The sequence below is a fragment of the Prunus avium genome, chromosome 1, assembly GCF_965620075.1.
Source record: "Prunus avium chromosome 1, drPruAviu1.hap1.1, whole genome shotgun sequence".
In the NCBI taxonomy this organism is placed as follows: Eukaryota; Viridiplantae; Streptophyta; class Magnoliopsida; order Rosales; family Rosaceae; genus Prunus; species Prunus avium.
The window spans coordinates 13,399,053-13,419,169 of NC_142284.1; the positions used below are offsets into that span (position 1 = coordinate 13,399,053).

At 37.4% G+C, this 20,117-nt stretch overlaps 1 protein-coding gene, 1 long non-coding RNA gene and 1 pseudogene across 5 annotated transcripts; 1 reads left to right on the top strand and 2 right to left on the bottom strand.

Moving 5' to 3' along the window:
* Positions 1–130: 130 nt before the first annotated feature.
* LOC110764490 (F-box/FBD/LRR-repeat protein At1g78750-like) lies at positions 131–2,296 on the bottom strand. Its single transcript, XM_021967478.1, has 4 exons — positions 1,142–2,296; positions 979–1,038; positions 357–545; positions 131–196 (listed from the first exon to the last, which is right to left on the bottom strand). Exons 1-4 carry the CDS (start codon positions 2,294–2,296, stop codon positions 131–133), a joined length of 1,470 nt encoding a protein of 489 aa, XP_021823170.1.
* Positions 2,297–5,630: 3,334 nt separating this feature from the next.
* LOC110764487 (uncharacterized) lies at positions 5,631–8,342 on the bottom strand. Of its 4 annotated transcripts, none has more exons than XR_015835133.1 (4): positions 7,834–8,342; positions 7,509–7,625; positions 6,292–7,057; positions 5,631–5,898 (listed from the first exon to the last, which is right to left on the bottom strand). It is a non-coding gene; the product is annotated as an uncharacterized LOC110764487 (long non-coding RNA). The 4 variants fall into 4 exon arrangements; XR_015835135.1 differs by lacking the exon at positions 7,834–8,342 and having other exon boundaries at positions 6,292–6,401; positions 6,881–7,057; positions 7,509–7,827; XR_015835131.1 differs by lacking the exon at positions 7,834–8,342 and having other exon boundaries at positions 6,292–6,401; positions 6,840–7,057; positions 7,509–7,827.
* Positions 8,343–16,760: 8,418 nt separating this feature from the next.
* Positions 16,761–17,379, top strand: LOC148297362 (LOB domain-containing protein 29 pseudogene; annotated as a pseudogene).
* Positions 17,380–20,117: the final 2,738 nt, after the last annotated feature.

The window sequence follows — 20,117 nt, forward strand, 5'->3', positions numbered from 1 at the left end:
TACAAGGGAGAGATAAGCTGGATATACACGGATAAGTTTGATAGAGTTGGAGCTCTATCTCACTTGTGGAATATCTATTATATTAGGCTATGGACTCTTAAGGTGATAAGGATAAGCCTTGAGGAATCCTTTATGGGCTAGGAACCTCAAGGCACTCACCATATAAAACTAAGGCTTCGGTCCCCACTCTCATGCACTGAAAAACAGACTCACATTCCTACCCATACAGGAGAGAATCAGAGTGCATAGAGAGAGGAAGACCAAGGCTAGTTCGTGGGTTTTGCTGCTGTTGCTGTGCTTGCTCTAATGGCTTCTCAAGGTTAGTGCTTATAGATTACGTGTGATATAGAACTTACATTCCATAGGGACCAAAGACCAATAGCAAACAGAGAATGTTGGGAATTAGGAAGAACTTCCCATACAACCTGCAGCCAGCTTGCAGTGTCATCGCGAGGTAAAGCAGTAAGAAGTGAAGTCCAACCCAGTTTTTCCAAAAGTGAAGAACTAACCGTGCAATTGAAGAGAGCATGAAGGGATGTTTCAACCTGGCCAAGACAGAAAAAACAATGAACATCTTAGGTGATTTTCAAACAATAAAGCACATCCCTAGTAGGGAGAACATTTTGGGCCAATCACATAAGAAATGCTGTATTTTCAGAGGCTTTTGCTCAGATTCTTCAAAACAGCACACTTTTGGTGCTCAATTTTCCAGTGAAAGTCCTCAAATAAGTCCAACTACAACAAGGAGTGAATCAAAGAAAACCCAACTTCTATATGCAAACTAATTTCAAGAGGTATGTTGTACCTTGTAAGAAGTCATCTTAATACATTCAAAAGAATTTATATGGATTAAAACAAGGAGTCGTTCAAGGAGTCGTTCAAGTCAGAAATTTCTGTCGGTGCAATCCAATCCAAGGAGTCGTTCAAGTCAGAAATTTCTGTCGCTTCGGTTGGGCTATTCCTTGTATGGATTAAAACATTCGCATAAGGCAGAGGTGAAGAGAAGATCTTTCTGAAATTCTCTGGAAAGATGATACCCTGCACCATCCAGAACAAACAATTAGAAAGAAGGAAAGCATCATGTCATAAGGAGTAATTCCAGAACCAACTTATCAAGCATATAGGCATTAGATATAAATACCTTAAACTCATAAGCAAGGAGATTCAATTGTTTGCTGCAACCGAATTCTTTCAGAAAATCTCTTAGGGTAGGAAAATGTTTCCAGGGACGATCGATGGTGGATAACTCTTCGTCCCAATGGTCCAAAAGTCGAATGCTGGCTACCTTTAAATTTGGAGCTTTCACATGAAAATTGGAGTAGCTCACATAACCATTGAAATAGAAAGAAACTAGATTTGGAGTATCGATTGTGGCCTTCACAGTTTGATGGCATCCATTTAAAGAAATGCATTGCAAGTGCTGAGCACGAATGTGGATATATCTCAAGTTATTAGATCTCCTCAGGGAAATCTGCTGGAGAGGCAATTGTGAAGAAACGACGGTAAAACATTCAAGATTCACAGCTTCATCAACTTCAACTTTGGGAGCCATGCAATCCTTGACCTCCAAGGATTTGAGACTGGAACTTGAAAGGGAATCCTCAAAAGAACATGAAGCTAGTGACAAGGACTCGATGGAAGGGCACTCCCGAATTAAGGAGAAGAGAGCATGGTTATCGAAGACCACACTTTTGAGGCACATGGTTTTCAAAGAGGGAAGAAGGCTAAGGCTTGTATCATGTATTGTGTGGTCAAAGCTTTTTATTCTCACGTGCTCCAAATTTAGAGCAGTCAAAGATTTTGCATTAAAAAAGGTCCTCCGAGATATGCAGTAGTAAAACCAGAACCCACCATCCTCAATATTCCAATGCAACTTACTAATTCTGAGGCTGATATCTAACTCTTTCACACTTGTCTCAAATGAAAAATCCAACCACTTATTTATAAGAGTTACGTCGCCTGTATGAAACCTTGCCATGCGGATCTTCAGTTTATCTAAGACATCTTTCTGCTTATTGTCTTTTTGACGATATTCCAAATACTTTGCCAAGATGTTGTTGACGAACCTTTTATGTCGAAGTAAGTTTTCGGTGTCAACGACGAAGTTGTGGTGATGATAATCATCAGGGTTGCCGCCCTCGTCGAAATCTAGCGAGGGAAGGAGAGACCAGACACCTTCCCATTGCTTGGAAAGAGAGCTCATGCGGACTGCAGCTTTGGTGGGAAGACGTCGGAGAATTTTGTAGATAATATCGTCAGGCAAGTAAGGCTTGTGTTTTTTGTTGGTGGTGGCCATGGCTCTTCTTCCTTTGTGTTTGGGTTTGCCCTGCGCACTCTTTTTCTCCTTCCAACGGTAGCAGCGGAAGCGGCGGTTCTGGTTGACCAAAAATTGCATACGAAGAAGGGTTTGTATGTTGAAGGCCCTTTATATATTGGGCTCTACATTGAAATCAATATTAAATAGGAAAACCAACATTAATATTATCCTATTAAATTAATATAGAAAACCCAAAGTAATCGGGATATATTGTTATATTATTTGAAAAAAGAAAAAAGAAAAAAGAAAAAAGAAAAAGGCAACTCACAATATGCCAAGCGATATTTCCTTTCCTCTAAACTACATTACTTACCCTTTTTTTTAGAGAGAGAGAAACTTATGTTAAGCATGAAAGTTACAATTTTTTGATTCTTCCAACCAAAAAATTGAATGGTACAAAATCGATCTTAAAAAACACAATGTTCAGCGTTGATTCTTCCGGCCATGGAGGAGCAACTCATCTTGCTTGTTGCTTCTGAAATGCTGGTGGACTTGGTGGTTTTGGTGCGGGCCAGCTAGCTCTGATCTCTCTTAAGGAAATTGTTTAGTTCTTAGTTTCCTAATTCTACATTTAAGAACATGATATTTTGTATTTAGAAGATAATTGCAGTTAATCTGTAAATAAGTTAACACGGTCAAAGGTAGAGGTATCTCAGTTCTGAGCTACCACTTGAAATTGAATAAAAAGCTACGAGTGAAGTCAAGTCCTTGAGCGCCCATGGAATTAACACTTTACCGTTTGGTAGGCTGGACTGGACTGGTTAGGATTTGGGCTTGAAGTGTTAGACTGGACTGGCTTGGATTGGGCTAGACTTCAAGTCCTATTGAGTTGTTTGGTAAAGCACTAGACTGGATTGGACTTAAGTCCAGTCCATTGTTTGGTACAAGGCCACACTGGACAACATTGGACTTCAATTTTTTTTTCAAAATTAATTTACTATTTATTAGATTATTTAACATCATAAAAAATTAATTGTTTTTCGGGTTGGAATCATAAAAATTTTAAAAATTAATTAATTAAAACGCATCAAATTACAGAACCAATATTCATATACGAAAAATTATAGAACCAATACATTCACCGAGATTGGGACTTCAATAAAAATTTAAATTTAAAAAAAAGAAAAAAAAAGAGAGAGATTGGTTCATGAACACACAGAGAAGAAAACTACAATACGAACTGCAACTTAGAAACTTTTTGCTATTGCTTATTTCATTTACTAAATTTTCTGAACAAACAAACAGAACCCATCATCTTTGATAGAAAAAATAAATAAAATATAGAACCCATCATCATAAAGAAAAGGGACAATGAATTACATAACCAATATTTATAAATAAAAAAAACACAAATCTGGGATTCTTTCGTAAAGAAAAGGCGAAAATTCTGATTTGAATTCTTGAAGCCTTTGATCCATGGCTTCTCGTAGGCAGAGAGAGGAAAGGAGACAGGAGACATGAGAAACAAAATTGTAGTCTAGCAAAAAAAAGGTAATTCGAAACAAAATGAAAAGAATTCGGAGAATGAAAGTATCTCAGATATGAAAGACAACATTCAGAAGAAGAAGAAAAAACCCCCAAAAAAACCATAGATCTCGACCTCTAACCCAGAAGAAAGTGATGGCAATCATCAAAACATCTCAATATTTAACATTTAAATAAAAAATTTACAAAGAAATCTGAGATGAGAGATGATAGTTGAGAGGAGAGGAGAGAAGAGAGAATCCAAAAAAAGAATCACAGCTTCACAGATGCATTGAGGAAATAAATCTACCTTCATAATGGCACAAAGAGGTGTTGAAGTCACAGGGAGAACGAAAAGAAGAAAAAGAGACGATGAGAAGGAGGTGCTCTGCGTACGCAGTGAAAGCCGGAGGCGGAGGCTTCGAAACCCATGGTTTCACTTGGGTTTACAAAACCCTCTTTCGCTGGATTGGTATCCTACTTAAAATATGAGTCCTAACCAGTCCCAAAGTGCATTTAGGCTCACCAAACAACAGCTAGGACTATAGTCCATTTTAATTGAAAAAGTCTGGTCCAGTCCAGCCCACCAAACAGGGCCATATGTTCATTCACGGTATGATTCAATTTGAATACCCTTTTCTGAATGTTGTTGCACTTCAATAATATATGTCCTTTATAATTTGTCCATTCACATAACTCATCAACACAATTATGACCCAAAAAAAAGAAGAAGAGTAAATATCAGATGTTGAGTTATATGTTTAAAAGAAAATTTAAATCAAATCAAATATCTTAAAAATCTTGAAGTTACATAGTAAGAAGGAAAAAGCAAAAAAGAAATAGAACAAGCTTTTCATATTTGCAAATTCGTTACAAACCAGATTGGAGGTCGAAAGTTTCTCTTCATCATGCTCATAGCAACTTTTCTGTAGGGCCGAAAATTAAATGTGCGAGTTTCGAGGTCATACACTCCAAAATTATGAGGCCCACGATTGCTGAAGGTAATTTTTGTCACACGCTCATCATCATGGTTGAAATATATGCAATCTGACTGACATCCCGAAATACTTGAAGCTAACACAATTATCACCCAAAAAGAGAGGAAAATCACCCAAACTTTTCTTCTTAATCCACTTGCACTTATCATAATCAAATCTGAAAACTTTAAATTTTTTTGTCACACGTGTCAAAGCAACTTCAAAATCAAGATCAATATACCTTTCAACCATAAGCAATTTTTCACATTTAAATTCACAAGATATACACTACTACAAAAATCGCAATAGACGACGGTAATCCACCGTCGGGTTTCGTGTTTTTCAACCGTCGTAAAATCGACCGACATCTTTTGATGCATAAAACCACGACGGTAAATCCCCGTCGTCTATTCTATGTAAAGACGACGGGTTTTAGTAAAACCGTCTTTGTTCTTATGTAAAAACAATAGTTTTTTTGGTTAAAAACCGTCGTTATTTATGGGTAAAGACGACGGTTTATAAAAAACCGTCGTCATTTATGGGTAAAGATGACAGTATCTTGTTAAAACCGTCGTCATTTATTGGTAAAGACGTCGGTATTTCGTTAAAAACCGTCATCACTTATTTGTAAAGACGTCGGTATTTTGTTAAAAATCACCGTTAATTGTATATAAAAAAGACGACATAGTGTTAAAAAGGTCATTGATTATATGTACAAACGACGGTTTTTCCAATAAAACCATCGTTTTATTGTCTTTAAATTTGTCGTCTAATAAATTCCCAAGCTATTACATTTTTGTTTTTTGTTTCCTATGATTCTATATAACGATTTTAATCAGAAAACCAATTATAATGCTTTATTAACGAATATATACACTCAAAAATGATTTCTTTCATAAAACTTGAAGACTCAATATATTACATAGTCAACCAATCTTTATTCTATTGCGTACATACTTCCTACCTATAATTAGAAATAATAGAGCTCACAAATTCTACTAATTTGATCTTAACTTCATCAATTTGTTCTTGGGTTGACTTAGCTCTGCCTTCTTGCACATTTTCCAAGTTGGTGGTGTCAGAAGGACCTGTAATCTGTTGAATCAACTTAGAAATTTGCCTCTCATACTTCTTGAAATCCTAACAAAAAGAAAAAGCACGGCATGACAAACTAACATAAAGGAAGAAAAAAAACATGTTGAAAAGTGGATTAGAATAACATGACTTATCCAAACATTACAATAATCACAATGACAAGAAAAGATCATGATAGTAATCATCAGTAATAATAAGAAATAATATAAAGTAATAATATCAGAAGGCAAACGATACATTACAGAACAAAGGAGAGAATCAATGGAAGCATGCATTCTAATATTGAGTTCCAGAATCAGATATTCAAACGACATATATTAAATTAATCAATTCTATTAGATATCATGAAGTTGTAGACAAATAGAAAAAACAGAAGCATTGTTTCACAAAACCAATAGAATAAAGCCTTCAAGGCTTAATGTTTGGGTGCCAGCAGACCTCAATGGAGCGTAATTTCAGTGCCTGGTTTTCATCATCAGACTGTTTAAGCTTTTGTAGTCTCCCCTGCTCTAGATTCAGAGCACTTTATGCTGCCTTGAGTATGTTACCTGCCATTAAATTGCCCAGTTCATGTATCAGATGGTGGAAAACTTTTGGAAAGAAACAATTGAAAAGCCCATGAAAAGAAAGAGGTGCAAGAAAGTTCTTTTATTTCTCATTTATAGGAGAAATACCTGCCTGGGAAGTGGGAACCAGTTATGGGGTATCAAAGACAGGATACATGCCTAAAGAGGAATTCAACATGAATTCAAGCAAAGAAAAATTTTGCATCGCAAATGAGTAGAAATGGTTAACCACGATTAATTGAGATAGCATAGGTTAGTAGTCGAGCATGTAAGACAAATGCAATGAAAAGTATATACAATGAGCATGTTGGGGTGGAACAACTTGAAATGCAAAAAAAACCTTTCGGACACATTAGCAAAGAATATTGAAAGCAGTACCATAAAGAGGCCATTGCATGCACACCATATCTAGAAACTTACCAACAAAACAGTAATTATATAAAAAGGCCAATAAAAAAGACCTCAGCTTCTGCTTTAGCTCGTTCTTGTCTTGTCGAAGTTTTTCCTCTTGCAGAGAATTTTCCTTTCTTTTAGCATCTTCATAAGCTCCATCAATTCTTATTTTTCTTTCTTCTATTTGAGATCTGACTTCATGGTCTCGCTGGACAGCAGCCAAGTGATTATTAAGTGCTTCTGCTCTGCAAGTGATTTAATAATTGTATTATCAATTAGATTAACCGGCAGAGATATTACTGAAACCAAGAAAGAATAAATGAAAGTTGAATTAAGCATTCAGATTTTAAGTTCTCCTTCATATAAAATTTTATATTATGTCCCATAAAAAATATGTTTCCAAACAAAGCTGATCACAAGTAAAGTTATAATCTGGCCAATGGCCAAAAGAAAAAAAGAACAATTTTAGTAACAATATGTAGATAGACATTTAAAAGACGCTCCCACAGGATTTCAGAACAGAACAGAATCAGAAAGCTTAAAGAGTGATATGAAGACTAATTGCTTATTATTGTTGTCCGAAAAAAATCAAGATTTCAAACATAATAAAGCATGGGCTTCTCTACTACCTCTAATAACTGAACTAAACTGATCATCATCCACGATGCAAAGCTGTATATGGAAACATCTACGTACAGAGGTTCCTATCTTGTCTTTGAAAACAAGGTCATCATCCACTAAACTTTGGATCACATCTTTTACAGATTGAGAAATAACACCTTTCTTTGGGCCTGACTTCTCAAGCTCCTTTAGCTAAAATCACCAATAAACATATAAACAGAGCTGTAGAAGTACAATATAAGCTGAAACCATTGACATTGTTCACAATGACAAAGAGATTAACCACATTTGAAATTACAGAACTCAATTGAAATCAATTCGAATAGGGTTCGCAAATTAAAATTACAAAAAATTGAATGAATTCATTAAAATTATAGCATTAGGGCGTGATAATACTCACAAGGAAGAAATCTTGAAAGTCGTAAAAGATTTGAAGCATCTTCTCACGCTTCTCATCCACTAGAGAGATGGCGAGCTTGGCAAGCTCGATGAGATGGATGGGGCGAGCTCGGTGACCTAGATAGCGCAAGGGAGATGGCGATCTCGGCGAGTTCCATTACGTGGACGGCACGAGGGGAGATGGTGCTTCAGATATGTAATAGAGATATGAGATTGGAGGCAGAGCTCGGAGACGACGACAACCAAGGGGCTAAAGATGGGTCGCAAACAGTGACCTGTGTCGGCGAGCTCGGTGACGACCACAGAGAACAAATGGGAGGGAGATTCAGAGAGTTGAGGATTTCGATTTTCAGAAGGAGGGAGATTCAGAGAGTTTAGGGTTTCGATTTTCAGAAGGAGGGAGAGAGAGGGATGTTCCATTTTCAAAAGGAGGGCGAATTCTGAAATGTTTTGGTCGAGGGTGAATAACTTAAGTGTCCTTTTGTTTTAGCGTGTTTTCAAAGGACGACGTTTGTCAATTCCACACCGTAGTGTTTTTAAAATCAACTGCTTTTAGTGGTGTACTAGATTACATACCACGACTGTTTTACAATGACGATTTTAAGATTAACTGTCGTCTAGCTTGTGTCGTTGTTTAACAATTTTGTAGTAGTGGGAGCTTTTAGCTTCCAAAGATGTTTCCATAACTTCTGAGACCTAGAAGACGAAGGGCTCGTTTGGGAGTGCTTCTTCCCGAAGCGCTTATGCTAGTAGTGCTTATGTCAGTAGCGCTTATGACATAAGCGCTTCTACAAAGAAGTAGTTTGTCGTTTGGATGTCACATTTAAAAGTGCTTTTACACTACATAAAAGCCCTTTTGATATTTTGTTGAGTGTTTGGCTGACACAGTAAAAGCGCTTTTAAAAGTACTTTAAAAAAAATTTAAAGAATCCCAAAATATTATAATAAACACAAGAAATAAAAATTCATAGGATCCCAAAATAAAAACACGACTTAAAAAAGTATGAACTTCCCAAATTAAATTCATAGGAAATCTAAAATAACAACATAATATGTAGACATAAGTGAGAGTCAAGAGGGTATTAAAAAAAAAAGGAAAAAGTTTGAGGAAAGATGAGGTTTGCAGCAACAGCAAGAAAGGAAACCCAAGTTCCAACAACCGAATTGTCCCTTGCATACTTTGATGCGTAATATATGAAATTAAAATGGAATTGGCAAGAACCACCTCAAAATTTTGAATAACACCGTCTTCAAGCTCGTAAATAAGAACAGTACAAGAAGAAAGGAAATGACTTTGCTTTCGTTAAGAGAAAAAGAGAGAGAAAAGGAAAGAAAGAAAGGGTATTTTGGCATTTAAAAAAATTAAATATGGGTATTTTTGGCATTTTAAAAGTTTCATTAAAGAAAGCAAAGTGCTTCCCTTGTTTTTGTCCTGCAGCGCTTTTAAGAAGAAGCACCTCTCAAGTGCTTCTTCCAAAACCACTCCAAGTGCTTTTGAATCTCACCCAAAGCGCTTTTGCAATTTTTGCCAAACACCATTTTTAAAAGACAGAAGCGCTTTCACCCATTTAGAAGCGCTTTTCGCTGTTTCAAAAGCACTCCCAAACGAGCCCGAAGACCCAGAGGTAGACAAAGAAGCTGTCTGTTTTTGGAATTCCAAAGCAGTCTAATACCCACTCTTAACTGTATATCAACCATTACTAGAAAAATGTCAAATACGACGATCACAATTATCACAAGCTAGAGGAATAGAAAGGTAGAGCTCATCTTCGGGAAAAGTAAAAAAGGCGATAAATCTCAAAAACACTAGTAGTAATGAGAGCATTTACCCTAGAATCGACAGGGAGATGGGGAGGAGACTGGATAGTGAAATCAAGGTGATGAGGAACCCACAGATCTCCATATATTTTTACTAAGCATCCATCGCCAACGTGCCATTGAAGACCACGAGAAAGGAGCTCGCGACCCCCACATAATCGGTTGCCATGTAAAAGAGGGTGTTGAACCCACTTGGGCATGCACAAAATCAGAATCAAGAAAGTAGCAAGCTTTGAACATTCTGGCAATAAGGGAATTGGGAAATCCCAGCGAACGCCACCCTTGTTTGGCAAGTAAGGCTTGATTAAAATTAACAAGCTCGCAAAAGCCTAGGCCTCTTTTAGTCTTATGTGTACTGAGGGCTTTCCAATTCTTCCAATGAATGCCTTTCTCACCTCTTTTCGACCACCAATAGCGAGTGAATATACCTTCTATCTCAGAACATAAACCAGTAAGGAGGTGAAAAACACTCATAGAATAAGTAGGCATAGCATGACACACACCTTTGATAAGCACCTCCTTCCCAACTTTGGAAATAAGTTTGCCTTCCTAAACAGAGATTTTTCTCCAAACACAATCTTTGACAGCACGAAACATGTATTGTTTTATTTTCACCAACAATAGTAGGGAGACCTAGATAGCGTTCATGACAAGGAACAACCGGTACACCCAATAATGATTGGATTTAAGCTTGAACTATTTCAGGGGTAGATGGGCTGAAACAAAAGCTCACTTGTCAAAATTAATTTGTTGTTCCGAAGTCGCTTCATAAAGACCAAAAATGCGTTTCAACTCCATAATCTTTGAAAACTCAACATCACAAAATAAAAGATTGTTATCAGCCAAAAATAGATGATTAATAAATGGTGCAAAGGGAGCCTTTTGGAGCAACACCAAGAAACCTTCAGCCACTATAAGGAAAAGATAGGATGACAGTGGGTCTCCTTGGAAAACCCCGAGAAGGGACAATATGCCCAGATGTCCTCCCATGTAGTAATAAGGAATAGGAGATGGTGATAATGCATCCCATAATCAATTGAATAAAGTGATCAGGAAATTCCATTGTGTGCATTATGCATTCCAAAAATATCCACTCCACTCGATCATAGGCCTTGGCCATATCAAGTTTCAAGATAATCTTTCGTCTTCTCAATTTCCCATTATGCTTCAAACAATGAATGGTTTCAAACGCTGCTAGAACATTATCCAAAATCATAAGGTGGGGAATAAAGGCGCTTTGATATTCCGAGATAACATCTAGCAAGAACTTTGGAAATAATTTTATAGAGAACATTAAAATGACTAATGGGACGAAATTCAGTTACCCTAGATGGTGAATTAACTTTTGGAATAAGGGCAATCAGAGTATGGTTGAAAGCAGCCACCCCTTCACTCCCATTAAGAACGTTCAAATAGAGTTGACAGACATCAGAGCTTATAATATTCCAATAGCGTTGGTAAAATAAAGTTGGCATTTCATCTGGACTAGGAGCTTTAGCCGGTCCCATAGATTTAATGGCATTTTCCACCTAATCACAAGTGAAAGTCAGGGATAGAAAATGCTGATTCATTTGAGGGACAAGGTGGAGACTGTCTCAAAAATCTCGCTACTCATATTTGTACCAGTAAAAGAAAATAGGCTATTATAATACTCCAAAAACACATAACCGACCTTCGCAGGATCACTCTGTAGGACATTGTTGGCATCCAAAACCCTTGTCATGGAATTAGTTTTTGCTATATGAGTGACTATCTTAGGGAAATAAGAGGTATTCCGCTCACTAGACTTTAACTAATTGACACGAGACCGATGCCGCCAATAAATTTCATCCAGCTCCAATAATCTGTCTAATTCATTTTCAATCAATTTTTTGCTCTATAAAATAGTCTATGATGAGCAATGGTTTGAGACGAAGCTAGAGAAGCGCGCAAAGACTGGATTTTAGAATTCATTTGGCAAAACTTTTGATGCTTTTAGGACGATAAACGTTGAGCACAAAGAGAAATATTGGCCGTAGGAGAATCCCCAGTTTGCCACCCTTCCTGAACTATTTTTTCACATTCTTCATCGATTGTCCATTGTTCTTCAAACTGAAAGTGACGCGTGAAGGGAAAATTAGGTGTAGGGAATTCTAAAATCCCTAGAAGCTATGAGAAAACAAATCATCTAGCCTATGCATATCAAATATGAAATCAAATAAAAGCGAAAGCAAGAAAAAACTAGAGATTCATGCAAGTCTCAACCTAGGTCCCAATCTTTATAGGTTTATGAAAGTTTGCACCTTTGACACTACTATCACATATTAAAAAGAAGGTAGAAAGTGAGGTTACCTTTGGAGCATATCTTGAATCCCAAAATGGTATTCAAGAAGAGGGAGTTGTCCCTTAGTTGTTGATTCTCCGCCTTGTTCTCCAAAAAGGCACAATATGGTTATGCCGACCCAAAGTATATTCAATGAGAATGAGAGAATAAGGAACCAAGAGAAGAAGTAGAAGTGCTAGCCTTTCTTCTCTATGGTGGCCAGCCAAGGAAGTATTTGAGAGAGATGCTTGATGTTTTCCTCTCTTCCAAAATGCCTAACTTGAAACCCTAAGTAGGTGTTGTGCTATGACTACAATTATATAGAGACATATTGTCACACATGTGCCACTAAAGAGACCCCATGTGACGCACTGTTGCGTAGATACAGCTGCACCAAAATGGGTTCAACTGCATCCTCAACTTGTGATACTCGCAAGTGCACGAGCCGTTTGGTAGTATAGCATATGTAAGTGCGAGGTCGATCCCACGAGGATTGGTGATTGAATGATTCAATTCATTTTCCCTACACAAAACAGAAATGAAAAAGAAGGGAAATAAATAAAACAAGGAAGAAAGAAAATAACTAACTCAAGCAGATAAGTTCCCAAGTTCAATTAGATTAACGGATTGATTCTAGCTAATGTATGATTAAGCCATGGTGTGTGGTCATAACCTTGTGTTCCTAATTCCCTAATTTGATCATTTGTTGTCTAACCTAAAATTAAGCATTAGGAACCCATTAAGCATAGAAGAACAATTTAAACAACCAAGCATGTATCTAATCCCTGTTGTCGAATGTCCATACATACTCTTCCTATTCATAGTTCAATTCGAATTAAAGTATGGTGTCTACTCTTAATTCAAACCAAGATAGCTAACATGCAAGCCTAAATGGTGATCAATCATTCAAACTAGCATATTAACTTATAAGCATAATGAATAAGAACAAAAATCATAATTGAAACTTGGAAACTAATCAAACTTGAAACTAAAGAAAAGAATTTACATAACAATGAAAATTAAATAGAACTTGGAAAAACTTAAGGAGAATTTCAGCACAAAGATCTCATTATAACAATTGAAAACTAGAAAGAGAAACTAAGGGAATTTGAGGGAGAGAAGGGAAGGGAGCTCTAGAGAAGTGTTTGAGAGCTCCCCCCCTTGGGGTGTGTTTACAAGCTTGGGAAACCTCACTATATATAGGCCTAAGGAAGCTGAAAATCTGAATTAAGTATGGCTAATGCATACAACACTTGTTTTATAAAATCTGAAATGGTTGATGCACTTCACTAATGCATACAACACTTCCATTATAAAATCTGAAATGGTTGATGCACTTCACTAATAAATCCCACCAGCAGCCCTAGCTCATCTTCATGTCACCATGACCAAGCTTCCAACCAGAAATAATAGCTCATCCTGAGGTCAGCATGACCAGCAACTTCAAGGGCTTACGAATTGGACTTCCCTTAAGCAAATTAAGACTTTAAGCACTCAAACTTGAAGTTTAGAATGTCTTCTTTCCAGCCATATATCATTTGGGCCAATCCAAGGTCGGAGGAGGAAGTTAAGGCCAAAACAAATTGTTAACTCATTTTCCGCGCTGATAAGATCCATCCTGAGCATGGTTCTGTGTTTGCTAGGTAACAGACTCCATATTTATCCAATGGGGCTGAATTTTGGATATGTTATATTACATACCCATTGGAACAACTTTCATGAAGAATGTTGCCTCATCCGAGCTATGTAGATTGCTGAAACAAAGCTTGCAATATGACCTACGAAACTGGGCTGGCAGGGGACTGTAGCCAAAATTGAGTTTGTCTTTAAGCTCTTCATCCATTCATCCAAATTAGGCCCTAACATGCATGGATTGCATCATTTACTATCCAAAGCCCTCATTATTACCTAAAGCTCAATGAACTGAAAGATAAACACAAAAAAGATTAAAAGCACAAGTTTAACTCAAAAACATAACCAAATCATAAGCTAGAAGGGTACAAAATGATATGTAAATATGCACCGATCACGCACCCTCCTCTTCCTTTGCCTTTTTGGTCTACTTTGGTATACCACATTAACCTTATAATATGTCACACTTTGCCTAAGTCTATAAGGTCCATTTTCCTTTAAATGTTTAAGTCATGTAAGACCAAAACTAAAGTTCCAAAACTTTAATTAATTCATTAAGCTAATCTAATTAGTTTAATTGATTTAATGACTTAATAAATTAAATCACTAACTTGTCTAACAAGCATTGGTCCTAGTCAACCTTGTGTTGACTGAGTCAAGTCTCAGTCAATAGTTTGACCTTTGACCTTGTCTTTGATTTTGACCAAGCCGCAAAATCATTTATTTCTTTTTCAATTCTCGATCCATACCTTTTCAGTGTACGATCTTATAGGTTCAAATTAGCGAGGCTGTGGGTAAGAATGATTACTTCTAAACCGAATGTGAATTGTATACCTTTGTACAATTCTCCCTATTGGCGAAGGCTAATTGTGATTAGTCCTTACAGGGCTTCCACAAACCTTGATTGACACTTAGCAGTATGTCATGGCTAGCCAAGCTAAATAGAATTCATTTTGAGAACCTAGTTAGTTTGTGATTATAATGCAATTCAATCATTCTCTATTACAACACTCTATGTCATGTTGTTGGGATATGGTTAACTTGTGTTGAATCCCTAACATGAGATCTTTAGGTTATATGATTCACTTGGATGTAATTGAAAACGTTCTTGTTTCTATTCCCATTGTGTACTTTGGTCAAAGATTCAACGAATCATATCTTTAAAGTATTTTATGTTCTTACTAAGACTAGAGATTCTTTGTTGTACATTCACATGCCTCTGTGTATATGCTGAGTGTCCTGAGGAACACCTATAAGTCACATCATTTTGATACGATTGTATAGTGTTCTAAAAAACAAACATCTCAAACAAAAGACAACTATGATGTCTCAGGTCTAAGGACTAATTTGCATTATCATAACTTAGAATTCTTTGTTTGACACTTGTGAGTAAGACTTCCATACAATAATTCTTGAATTGATCGCGTTCTATCAACTCCATCTCTATAGAGCACCTACACACATGTCTTAGTGTCTCTACATTAATGACTTGAGACTAGTCATCCTTTAAATTGAGTAGACATATTGTGTATCAGTCTTTGTAGATTACCATTGTCCAATTAGTGATCCTATGACTAGGAACAATTTAGGATTCGATACTACTTGTTCGGTTCATTTTTACACATGATTTTTCATGTTATTCACCTATTATTTTGAGTTAGTTCTTGACATTTTATAGCTTTTTACTTCCTTTTTGTGTTTTCTTAGATTTTACCTTGGTTAGAATGAAAATGAGCTAAAAGTGCATTATTGGTTATAAATTCTGATTTTGTTCATTTTCGTAGGTCAACTTCTTGGCCTTGGATCAGCATGCTCCAATGCTCGGATGAGGTGAAGATCTTCATGAAACTTGTTCCAATGGATGTTAACTACAACATATCCAAATTTGAGCTCCATTGGACAAGTTTAGCCTATCCAACTGATCCTATATGTTACAGCAGCTCTGGAAATCCGAAATTGGCCAGCTTTTACCTCCATTGTGTCATCTTGATTCTTCTTGTTACCATAACACTTGGTAACAAGAAATTACCTTAGTAAATGAGAGATATTATCTGAAACAAAGAGCATCTTGGTGAAGACAATAACAAAAGAGCCCATCATGGCAAGGAGACAAGGCTTAAGGCTTTAACAAAAGTAATTGTTTTATATTAAAAGATATTTTGGAAAAGCTGGAAAGGAGGAGAGAGGAGTGCAAAGAGCATCAGCCATTGCAATGAGATTATTCCACAATTTGCAGAGATTTTGGAGCTGGAGATGAAGCTTGGAGCTAGGGAGCTCAAGGAGGAAGACAAGGGCAACAAAGCAAGAAGTGGAAGAGATTTCCACCATTGAAGACCTTGAGCTCCCATGTTCACAAAATCTGTAACTTCTTTCTAGTTTTGTTTTGAGTTTGTATTTGAAATAAGTATGAGGAACTAAACTCCATAGCTAGGGCTTAGGTTGAGGCCCTAAACATGATTACCTTATTGTTTTGATGCTTGAGTGTATGAATTTCTAGATATTGTTGATGAATTCCAATTCACCAAATTAATCTATCCTTGATGTATGTTCTTCTTTGATTGATCACCTTTGGAAGCATGCTTCTTGAGATTGTTGGGATTATGTGTATCTTCATGTTATCCTAAGCAATAAATGGATGAAGTAAGAATCATCCATTTGAATTGGTTTCTTGAATACCTAATGTAAACACCATGCTATTAGGTAGGGCTCGTCAATGGGCCGGGCCGGGCAAGCCCGACCCAAATTTAATGGGCTTGGGCCGGGTCGGGCCGGGCTTTAAAGAGGAGAGAGAAAATATCGGGCCGGGTCGGGCTGGGCTTTTTAAAAAAATTCAAAGCCCAAGCCCAGCCCATGAATCGGGCTTGAAAAAGCCCATCGGGCCGGGCCGGGCCGAAATGGGCCCAAATTCAAATATACTCAATTATTCGCTTTGGATGCCTTCAAATGATATCCGTTCCACTGTGACTGATATTATTCCCTTCAAATGATATCGGTTCCACTGTGACTGATATTATTCGCTTTGGATGCCTTCAAATGCTTTCCCTAAATTATTCCCTTCCACTGTGACTGATATTTTTTAATTTTCTCCTTCCCTTCCCCTTCCCCTTCACCCACACTTTCTCTTTCTCTAGGAGATTAGCCAGCAATAATCACCAACAAAAAAGATCATCAAAACCATGGCTGGTCTTGACAAAAAAAAAAAACCATTTTTCTGTGGAGCCTGCAGGTTCTTAAGAAGAAAATGTGTGATAGGGTGTATTTTTGAGCCTTATTTCTCCTATGAAGAGGGAGCTACCCATTTTTCTGCCATCCACAAGGTTTTTGGCGCAAGCAATGTGTCGAATCTTTTAGCTCACCTTCCGTTGAGCGATCGATGTGAGGCCGCAACGACAATATGGCATGAAGCTGTAGCCAGGCTTCAAGATCCCATATATGGCTGTGTTTCACATATTATTGCTCTCAAACAGCAGGTTAATCATTTAGTACCCTTTGTATTATTCACATATTGTTGAAGTAAATGATGAGTATATGCTTTTGGTTTGAACTTTTCAGGTGGTCAACTTACAAGCACAGTTAGCTTTCCTCAAGGATCAAGCATATGCTGTAGCAAACCCTAATGATCAGAGTGCACACGACTTACAGGCCTATATGGAGGAATGTGACCTGATTAATGAAATTCCAAAGTGCTCTAACTACGAGGACCTTGTGACAAGCCTCACATTAATGAGAGCCAATGCTCACATTAATGAAATTCCAGAGTGCTCTAATGCTCAATCAAGCTGGAGGAAATGTTAGTTTCAAGTGTCATTATTGTCAAAGGAGGTGGGATTAGGTGTTTGTGTATTAATTATTATGTAAAGATATTTGTCTTTTTTTTTCCATAAATATGAGGCCTATTTTGATGTGTTTTTATATTTCCTCTTTTTCTTTGTTCATAACTTCATAGTTCTCTTTTTTTTTTCTTTGTTCATATTCATAGTTCTCTTTTTTTTCTCATAAATATAAAGATATAGTTATACATCGGGCCGGGCTTTTATGGGCGGGCCGTGCTGGGCTTCATCGGGCTTCATCGGGCTTCATCGGGCCGGGCCTATGGGCCGGGCTGGGCTTCAAACACTCAAGCCCAAGCCCAGCCCAAGCCCAAGCGGGCCGGGCTTTCTCAAAGCCCATAACGGGCCGGGCCGGGCTTTTTTTCGATGGGCCGGGCGGGCCCCCGTAAGCCCATGAGCCCGCGGGCCAAATGATGAGGCCTACTATTAGGGTTCTTGTGATGTTCATATTCTCTTTGAACTTAATGGGTTTTTCTTGTAATTGAATCAAAGTACTAAGCACACCTAGATTCGATTATAGGGAAGGCACAAGTATTGTAGCACTCGTACTGCACTTTACGTACATTAGAGAGAATCAATGCGTCTTGAGCCACTCGTACTGGTCTTGATTGCGAACATCTTCAACAACACGTTTAGAGTTCATCACTTGAGTATCCATGAACATTGGTAGAATTGTTTAGGGTGGATTCCGAAACCCTAGTGTTTGTTACATCTTGATTCCACTCTTTGATAATTCATCTCTGCCTTTGTTATTCAATTTTAAAGTCCATTTACTTTCATGCAATAGAAATAGGTCACTTCAAACAAATCAAACCCCCCCCCCCCCCCCAAATGTGTGTGTGAGTTGCGTGTTTGACACGTTACGTGTCTTTGTTACTGAATTTTATTTCTTTCTGTAATTATTTTGGACTTTTGGTCCACGCTGTGTTCTTGCATTTTCTGTGCTGAATCCAACCGTATAAAGAACGTGAATTTTGGACAAACGGTTGGAAAGTTATAGGCAAAACACTGGACAGAGGTCGAAACTGAAAAGCAGAGAATTTCGACTCTGTGCAAAACGACCGGTCGCTCATCACGTCCAAATTTGAGTTTCGACTCTGCCAAAAACGACCGGTCGTCACTGTTCATGCGACCGGTCGTCACTGTTCATTTTTCACTGTTCACGAAACTATTCACAGCACTGTTCACAGGTGATAAATAGGTGATAAAATGGTGATAGAAAATGCTGTTTGTGTTTTTCTTTAGTTTTCTTGTGTTGTTTCATTTCTTTTACATTTCTTTACTTATTTTTAGTTTCCATTTTGCATTTGTGCATTTGTGGTGTGTCAATTAAGTGTTCTTTACGTACTCAAACTAGAACTTATAGGAAACCGACAAGTTCTTCGTGGGATCGACCCCGTACTTACATAATCTATACTTCGTTAGATTCGTGCACTTGCGGGTATTTTTAATTGGTTGTTTGCACATTAATTTGTGTCCTCTTAGGAATGCAACACTACTATGATGGAAAGGTCTTGTGAATCTAACTTCTTTAGATTGCTTTACATCCATATCTTTATCCATGGACTTGTTACTATATGTACATTATGTATCTTAGAGTAACATTCATGCCCCTTTAATTATATTATATTATATCCTTAGAATATTCCATTTTTATATTAGCTTTTATGGCATATATCTAACAACGCGGACCTCTACAATGCCAAACGTCAACACCAGATGGTGCATCAGGACATAAGAAAATTGATTGGTGATCAGATGAGTAAGCTGCAAGATGATATGTAGTAAAGGTACCCCATTACTGAAGCAAAGCTAAATTACCAAAACCCCAGTCTAATCGTGCTTGAACATTGGCGTCATCTTTGCGATTATTTGTCAAAGTAAAAGGATGACCCACAAAATCAAATGGTAGCATATTACAATCTCCAACAACCCGTTGAAATTCTTCAATTTGATTGGTTGAACGGGTACGAGGACCACTTTTTTCATCTATAGCAAGAATTTCATTAAAATCACCAAAACCCAGCACAAGGTTTGTCAAATTTGTTTACCCTTACGCTTGATGTATTAACAATGTTACAAATGTAAATATACTCAATAGATCAAGCAATTCCAATCAAATTGTCACATCCCGGGATCGCTCTGCCGTAGCACGATATTGTCCGCTTTGGGCCCCCCTCTCCACCCTCATGGTTTTGTTTCTAGGAGCTCATGAGCAACTTCCCAGTAGGTCCCCCATCTTGGGATTGCTCTAGCCCCAATTCGCTTAACTTCGGAGTTCTCATGACTCCGAAGCCAACAAACTCCCAAAAGGCCTTGTGCTAGATGGAGGTGGGCATGTACATACATCACCCCCTTTCCGTTGGTCGATGAGGGATCTTACACAAATAAAAATTAAGTCGTACTGCACTTGTTATAAAAATCGATACCATGTGTTCTACAAGCCTTGTGTAAGAATAAATATTATGTTCTTAACCACATGTGCTACAACTTACAAGCCTTGCTTAAGGTTGCGAAAGGATGCAAAAAAAAAAAAAAATCGGAAGCTTGTGTGAGCTATAACAGATGATAATATATTCATTATATCAAGAAATGCGAATCAAACAAACAAACCAGCAGTATAAAAACGGACACACACACACACACATATATATATATATATATATATATAAGCAACTTATTTCATTATTTAAAATACTTGAC